This window comes from Stigmatopora nigra, chromosome 1 (assembly GCF_051989575.1).
Source record: "Stigmatopora nigra isolate UIUO_SnigA chromosome 1, RoL_Snig_1.1, whole genome shotgun sequence".
NCBI classification, from domain to species: domain Eukaryota; kingdom Metazoa; phylum Chordata; class Actinopteri; order Syngnathiformes; family Syngnathidae; genus Stigmatopora; species Stigmatopora nigra.
Genome location: NC_135508.1, coordinates 11,591,603 through 11,599,790, shown reverse-complemented (window position 1 = coordinate 11,599,790; position 8,188 = coordinate 11,591,603). Strand labels below are relative to the sequence as shown.

The following is an 8,188-nucleotide window of genomic DNA, read 5'->3' as shown; positions in this document are numbered from 1 at the left end:
AGTCCATAGATATGAAATTGAATAGAATCCACCGTTGCATTGCAACCCCTGCGTTTATGCTAAGCTAGTAAGGGCAAAAGCGTCAGTGATGTGTGTGGGCGATGGAAGTTTGATACCTTTGCTGATCTGTAAAACATTCTACATTCTACGGAATGTATGTGAATAAATCAAAACAGATTCGCTTCACTGAAACATACTTGACGGGTTTTTTTTTGATGTAGAGAAAATATCGCCTCAGCAAAATCATAGAATTGATCATTTTGCTGTGGTATTTCAATTTTTCCAGTTTTTATGGGCCATTTGTACAACTGTATTTGCTTTTCCATTGACTTTTTAAAGTATTGTAATTTTGGTGGATAATGCAAAAAAACTGGATCATGTATCTCATGCTTCCTCCATCCCAGGTGGTGTCAGAGGTTCCAGCTGTAGCCACAGGCCCCCCTCTGCCCTCAACACGAGCTGGGGTAGACGGCGAACATCTCTCGAGCCAATTCGGGGATTAATCCCTGGTGTCAATCGAAACCTGAGCAACGTTAAAGACACAACAACACGGAGCTCTGCTAGTGCAAATTTCTGACCAATGCAGTTTCTGGGAAGGCAAAAATATGCTTGATTAGTGACCAACACAAAAGCATGGTCTCATAATTAGCTGACATGTATGAGGTAGCACCTTGGACCTGAGGAGAATGGAATAAATGCATGGGAAGAGCGTCCTTCTAGGTTAGTTGGATCAAAACGCTGCGGATCGAACTCCTGTGAGAAGTACACAACCACAATTGAAGAAAACACATTCGGTTAATTGGGATTTACCTGAGTTAACCCACTTCTTAACCCTCTGGTTTATAGCTGTCACAGAAGTGGACAGCTACTAAAAAGTAGCATTTTCCTCAATGCATGTAGAATAAAAACTTAATTCATGCGTCTTAATCCCACTAAAATCATATGCAATTATGGTCAACATCAGTACTATCCAAAAGTGGGGCCAACTGGAAATCTGATTGGTTGAAACAAACTGTTAAACTTTGCGTCTCATTCTACTTGTAAAAAGACAATTAAAAGCAATCAATTCAATTTAATTCAATAAACTAGGCAGTTTTTACGCAACACATGTTAGTATAAACTGGAGGCTGTACGTGTGCCAGTGTTTCTGATAGCTTTTAGTCTATAAAGCCCTTACACCGATATTTAAGAATGATACGAAAATATTTGCCTTGTGTTTCTTACATGTGGATTTGTCCATACTGCTGGGTTGTGGTGTGTACCATAAATACTGACCAAACAGATGGCACCTGTGGAAGATAAATAAAAAATGACTTTGAAATGTATTTTTTTATTATTTTTTGCTTGTGAATGTCTCACCGTTTGGTACTGTACGATCCCCTGGCAGTGGAATGTCTTGAGTGTATTTCCTTGTTACAGCCTGTACAGGTGAGTGTAACCTCAACGCCTCCCTGATGCACATTGTGGTGAAAGGAAGGTTGGACAGATCATCCCTGTGAATTAACACACCCAAATAAGAATGTCATGTTTCAAAATGACCATGCATTTGTGTCTTTTCTGACCACTCAATTTGTTGTCCTTCACGTTCCTTCATTAGCTCTGACACCTCCTCCCGACATTTTTCCTGAAAGTGTGCATGATTTGCTAAATTATAAAGCGTCCAACAAATGGCACTGGCTGTTGTGTCATGACCTGTGGAAAGATATGTCCCGGGTTGGTTCTGATGGTATGTTTGGACGAATCTCAACTTATGACAGAAGAGTATGTATCTTCTGACAATCTTACCAGCAAACATAAAAGTGTTGGCCTCAGCTTCAATCTCTTCATCGGTTAAGCCTCGCCCATCTTCATCCTGGAGTGTTTAATGTGAAGTCTTAGCCTACATTATCAGTTTTTTTTAACTTTACTATTGCTGTACATTGAAAACATTGCGCGCTGAATAACACAAACTCCGTATGAACATGAGTCGATTGACCGACTGACCCTAATGGGGATAACTCCCCTAATAAATACATCGACATAGCCCATTCAATAAATTAAGATGGAAGAATTAATTATATATTAAAAATCCCATTGCCCAATGAAAACCTTGGATAGCAGTATGATGTCCACAAAATCCCTTTTTCTCTGAGGTGTTAAGGTTGATTCAGATGAAATCTGGTCAAGGAGGGCACGGCGTCGCTGAACCACTTTGCTTGTAAAACTGCATTAACACCAGATATATATATAATAGCATTCATCATTATTCTGATGATCAATGATGACTCAACATTGGTTTTGCTAAACTGTGGCATGGATATCTCCACCTGCATTACCTGTGGACAACGTTCAAAGCCTTCTTGAAGCGTTTGCCCTGCTGCGTCTTCCAGTAAATCCAGTCCCAATGGTGCAATATGTTTTGACGCCGCTCTATTATGTGATCACTCAGTTCAACTATGGCTGATACGTACTCACTGCTGGACCTACGAGACGAGAGTGATGGATTACCAAGACGAAATATAAAGTCAAACAAAAGAAAGGATTATGGGCCTATTCTCACTCCTGACAGTTGCTGTTGTAGCTGAAGGCACATTTCAGTAAACTGTCCAATGTCATCAGAGTGACATGATCAAATATCTCGATGGTCGTGTTGCCTTTTGCCACCAGACGCTGCCACTTATCCTGTGAGAGATGTGAAGCCAATGGCCAAAACTGTAGCTTCAATCAAATAACACATGACCATATTTTTGAGAGCAATACTGCAAATTATAGTGTAAAAAAAGTACCATTAAAGAATATAAAATACATTTTATTTGGATTACTCCTTGTCATTGTCTATAGACTCTGCCACTGGAGCTCTCTATAGCTAGATGAAGGGTAGGGTTCATCTCTAAGAAAACCTTGTTTGTAAAATTGACCAATCAATCACGAAAATGACAGTCAACAGCTTTTGTTAACCGTAATGGGAGGAGGCAATGATTAATCACGATGTTTTAAGACTTGCATGCATGGTGTCTGCTGAAGAGTTGAATCGTGCAATGTAGTTCCTCAGTATGTCAAAATGAAAGGCTGGGGTCAGAAGACGCCTTCTGCGGGACCACGCCTTCCCATTGCTGATCAACAGACTCTGCCCTAGGAGACAAATTAATTGTCAATACTCATATACAACCACTTTTCCGGGCCGCCGATCCCAACAGTTGCGTTCAAAATTATTATTATTTATTGTAAACATCAGTCCTTATTTGATGTGTTTATTGATGAAATGAAAAAAAATCTTTTTTTCCCCCTCCAGAGCCCCGATCACGTGACATGGCTTCTTGCCGTGTGTTTGGAAACGTGAAACTAACTTAATGCAATTCATCTTTCAACACTTTCTAATTGCTTCTTCCACTCACCGAGCCATGGACGGAGATGACCATAAAAGAGCTCATCTTTCACAGTAATACTGGCTGGAAGGCAGAAAAATTAGACAATGTGCCGTGAATTCATTTTTTTCTCCTCCATATTAAACGATCTGGCTAAATATCTTACCAGGTGCCATAAGCAGAGGTTTGACATAGTCAGGGTGGAAGAGTCTGACCAAATGATAGAAGGGACCGAGAAACCAGCAGCAGGAATGTTTATAGGTCTGCACTAATTCATCTACTTGGAGGAGACCTTCCTCCGTGCTCTGCATCTGATTGATAATCAAGCAGTTAAGAATCAACTAAAATGTGGAAGATATTATGAAGGAGTCCATAAAAAAGCATACATTTCATAGCAAGAATGCACACAAATATTTACATATGATGTTGACCTACCTGACCCAGGTGGCCTATGAGCCAAGAGTCTGCAGGGGGTTTGCTGAAGCAGGACAGCCTACGAGTGAACCAAACATGTCGGAGTAACAGCCGTGTGGTCCACACAGTAACCGTGGCAACCAGTCCTACAACGCCCAACAATAGAACTTGGCAAAGGGCGACCCAGGAAAAGATTTGAGAGAGGACACGGGAGAGAAAAGACATCTCAGATCGGACACAGAAAGCCGTTTGGTGGCAATCTGCCACTAAAGACTTTTAGTATTATGCAAACCAGACTTGTGCCGCCTGTTTTTTTTTTTGCAATCATTTTGTAACCTGACTAAGACATACGTGTTCCTTTTGTGGCCAATATAATTTGAATGAGGCAAGGTGCAGAAATTTGCTTCACTGTTTTATGTTCAGCCCTTTTTCCTTCCTCATTCCAAAAACATCTTTGGTTGATTAATTGAAGACATTTGTATGATTGTTCCTAAATACATGACATTATTTTTAAATAAAACCATGAAAACATGTGCAAAAAATGACAATACTAATATAGAGGTGAATTCCAGAAATAGAGAGCAATGTAAACTTTGACTACATATTTAGGGACACTTTTATGTTTAAAATTGTTTACCAAGTAAAGATATTTTTTATTTTCATTCAGTAATCTAATTGTGATTTTTTTTAAAATATATAATCAAGCCAGATTTAAAGAGTGCAACAGTAGTGCCACTCTGTATGTATACGTATATACATAGTACTCATAAATTGGTCGCTGAGTAGTACCAAAAATGTACGACAGGGGGCATTAAAATGTCACAGACGCGACAAAAATTGAAAATCCAAAAAGAAGAGTGGGGACAAAAATTGTCTCACCTGGCGTCACTTGATACATTGTTGTGCGAAAAAAAGTCATCTTTAACCTCCTCGTATGATCCATTTAAAGGAAAATAAAGATAAACAGAGATGCTTTGTTCATATCTGTCCAAAACAGGTGAGTTTTATTTAAGTTTTTTGTGGCATAATTGGCATTTTTGTTAGCGAGTTAACTCATTTCTAGTTGACGATAAACTTTGATGAATAATCGTTTTACGCTTTTTCAGTCGTTAAAACTTAAAAGAATAATGTGGACCAAAATCTTCGAGCAAATGAGGTACTACTTTATCAAAATACATCGCCATTTTAGCCCAATTACACAATATGAGCAAGCAAAAATCATTTAAATATTTTGAAATCTTGAGTAGAAAAATGATCATTAAACAGTGTATATAGAAATTTTACCACATTGGGCGTTAGTTAAAAAAAACACAAAAAGATGAGTAATGATGACACCTGTTTCCTACTCCTGCCCTTAAATGATTGCATGCAGGAGCCTACTTTTTAATTGATAAAAGGTTTTTACAAACCTCACGTTCTCTTTTCAATTTGTTTCTGTAAACGAAGGAGATGGTTGATGGGTACAACAAAAGTGCCGCCTGCCGCGAACAAGCGTGTATGGCGACCACCCCCTCCTGCAGCAATGATCAGACCCAGATGACCGGTGGTGAGGTCGACCATCTCAGTGGGATGCAGGCGACCCCCTTGGATTCGTACGAGGAATTCTGCAGCAACCAGACTTCCATGTGTTTGCTCAGTACCCTCTTGACCTTCTCTGGAAAGCGCAGTGACGTCGTGAAACAAGGTTACCTGGGCAAGCTAGAGCGAAACCACAGAAGATATTTTGTCCTCAGAGCAGGAAGTCACACCGGACCAAGTCGACTTGAGTGGTACAAGTCCCAGGAGAAGTTTGCGGCAGTAGAGAAATCACATGGAAAAACCTCACTGTTTGGGCCAAGCAAGCAAGGGTTTGTTTTCATCTTTAACTTGGTCCATTTTTTTCACAAGACAAAGTAAAGACAATGTACAAGACAGTTGATACCTGTTACGTGTATGCTTTGTTTACTTTTACATGAGTTTTGCAGTGTAAAATTAATGATATGCCATTTCCCAGGGTGATTTTCCTGAGGTGCTGTATTGGTGTGGGCTACCTGGGTAGTTCCAAGAAAGGCCTCACGGTGGCACTGTATGCTAAGGACCAAACAATGGTGCTTGTGGCAGCCGACCAGTCGGATCTAGAGGCTTGGTACCTGTCTCTCAAGAAATTGATGGAGGAGCGTGAAGATGATGATCAAGCTTGTGACGATGAGGACGATGGATATTGCACACTGCCACCTGCAGCTTTCTTCAAAGAGGTTTGAATCATGAATGTTTTTCTTAGTTATGGGTCAATGCCAAGGGTTACTATTGCAAATGACTAAAAATGTTAACAAATGGCCCCAGTGTACCTGGTTCAATTGTTGTTACTGGCACTGAAATACTCTAAAGTACACAGTGACCAGGACAACAGCAATGTTGATATTAATTGTATGTTTTGCTCAAGGTTTGGTCCGTCTCTGCGAAGCCACGAGGTCTGGGTCGCTCAAAGTCTATGGCGGGTGCTCTCCACCTCTGCCTCACTTCAACCTCCCTCATCCTCGTGCGAGTGAGCGCCAGTGTCGATTTACCCTCCGTTACGATACCTTTGCTCGGGGTACGTCGCTTCGGCCACTTGGACGGATCTTTTTTTCTGGAGCTGGGACGCTCAGCACCGATCGGCCCCGGAGAGATCTGGTTTGAAGCGAAAGACCAAGGTATCAATGAGCTTTTTCCACGTTGCCGTTTCGTCGCTTTATTCGTGAAGCGTGATCCAGTTGCCTCCCATGCTTTGACAGCACAGCACATTCACGAAGCGGTTCGGGACGCCGTCCGAGCGCTGCGGGGCCTCCCGGATTTCAGCCGATCCCCGACATCCAGCAATAGTCAGCTACTGGCCTATAAACGCTGTAGACCCAAATACAGAGAGAGGAAAAACCCGAATATCCAGACAGCCTCACCCCAGTACCAACAAAGTGAGGCAATTGAACCTCAGTCACCGCTCAGCCCACGTAGCATCGCCTTTCCTGAGCCCGATCGCTACATGGACATGGGAACGCAGCCATGCCCGAGTGAATGTGGTGGCACTGATGAAGGGGTTGCCTATATGATGATGTCCCCACAGGCCAGCCGCAGTTGTTCTGCGCTGCCTCAAGATGCTTATGTAGCAATGTCTAGTCCGCAAAAAGAAGACCGGCCAGCCTCTTTTGGACCTCACAGAAGACTCGGGAGGTAATTTTTAAAGTTAACAATCACGGTCACTTCAGGAACCCCAAATTCAGTGAATCCGATGGTATCCTTGCATTTTCATCCATTTACGGCAATGTTTGCAATCATGGGCTTTTTCAAGGTATCACAAATCATGACCTTTACTCATGCAATTTGAACACTTTTTCAACATTGTAGAATTAACTACTAGCAGTGTTTTGAGGTGATTGTATGTGCCATAGGCTTGGTGAATGAGTGGTTAAGCACGTCCGCTTCACAGTTCTAAGATCAAAAGTTAAATCCCAGCTTCTGGTCTTACTGTTTGGAGTTTGCATGTTCTACTCGTGCTTCCCAAACAACCTTGGTTTGTTACAGTAAGGCACTGACTAGTTTCTTTGTCTCCTATAGATACTGGTCAATTCGTACATTTAATGCGCCACACAACCCTTCCAAATATTAGCTGTAGCTAATGTAATGGATTTTTTCCAATTTGTCTGAGCTATATATTTAGTGCAGGGTTTTTTTGTATTGATTCATAGATTTTGATCTTCATTCTTATAGATATTTTATAGAAAAACATTTCTCAAAGGCATCAATTGAAATATACCTTGCTGTGAAACCAGGCAATTTAGACAGCAAATAATACAGAAAATAGGGACTGACTCTTAACGCACCTTGTTTCATTTCTTTTGTGCTTCTTAGACTGTCATCTCTGTACCCATCACATCAAGCCTACGACCAGCCACAGTCCGCTTTGACCCACAGCGGACAATTGCCAGTGTCATTTGGGTCACCGCAGTCTTCCCGAGGACATACTGATCCACTCGTTCAAACTGCACCACTGCACTCAAGTCGCCATCAAGTCGAAGAAAGATTCGCTCTTAGGTCTCGACTGTCATGTCTGCTATCGTGTCTGCAAGCTAACCACTGATGCACATTTGTAACATTCTATTATTATTCTCAATGTGGCCCAGCACAGTTTAATGTGGGTGCACTAAATGTCATTACAACATGAATTGTCATCACATTTAGCATATTAGTGTAAACCTGTTGCTCACCACCTGAGTGTATTTGTTAAAAGATGTGTAAATGATGATTAAATTAATTAAAGTCACCTGAATGCAACCCATGTCTGAAATTTGTGACCTTTTTTAGATACAAACAAATATTTATAGCTTGAGTTATCTCAAATGTAGGAAACCCTTAACTATATTCTTAGAAAAATGGAAGCTGCTGCTGGAACTGTTACCTGTATCGTGGGGGTTTGG

At 41.2% G+C, this 8,188-nt stretch overlaps 2 protein-coding genes across 3 annotated transcripts; one reads left to right on the top strand and one right to left on the bottom strand.

Annotated features, from left to right (window-relative positions):
• Positions 1-16: 16 nt before the first annotated feature.
• cyp4f3 (cytochrome P450, family 4, subfamily F, polypeptide 3) lies at positions 17-4,016 on the bottom strand. The gene is made up of 13 exons (XM_077710214.1): positions 3,780-4,016; positions 3,511-3,655; positions 3,375-3,428; positions 2,984-3,111; positions 2,540-2,661; positions 2,316-2,462; positions 2,089-2,203; positions 1,786-1,852; positions 1,563-1,692; positions 1,360-1,493; positions 1,225-1,289; positions 671-753; positions 17-589 (listed from the first exon to the last, which is right to left on the bottom strand). The coding sequence occupies exons 1-13, from the start codon at positions 3,981-3,983 to the stop codon at positions 385-387; spliced, it is 1,599 nt and encodes a 532-aa protein (XP_077566340.1). The 5' UTR covers positions 3,984-4,016; the 3' UTR covers positions 17-384.
• A 554-nt stretch (positions 4,017-4,570) lies between these two features.
• On the top strand, positions 4,571-8,045 carry LOC144181435 (uncharacterized). Of its 2 annotated transcripts, none has more exons than XM_077710036.1 (6): positions 4,571-4,755; positions 5,208-5,605; positions 5,752-5,992; positions 6,181-6,430; positions 6,512-6,944; positions 7,623-8,045. In XM_077710036.1, exons 1-6 carry the CDS (start codon positions 4,693-4,695, stop codon positions 7,849-7,851), a joined length of 1,614 nt encoding a protein of 537 aa, XP_077566162.1. In that variant the 5' UTR covers positions 4,571-4,692; the 3' UTR covers positions 7,852-8,045. The 2 variants fall into 2 exon arrangements, with proteins under 2 accessions (XP_077566162.1, XP_077566076.1); XM_077709950.1 differs by having other exon boundaries at positions 5,205-5,605.
• Positions 8,046-8,188: the final 143 nt, after the last annotated feature.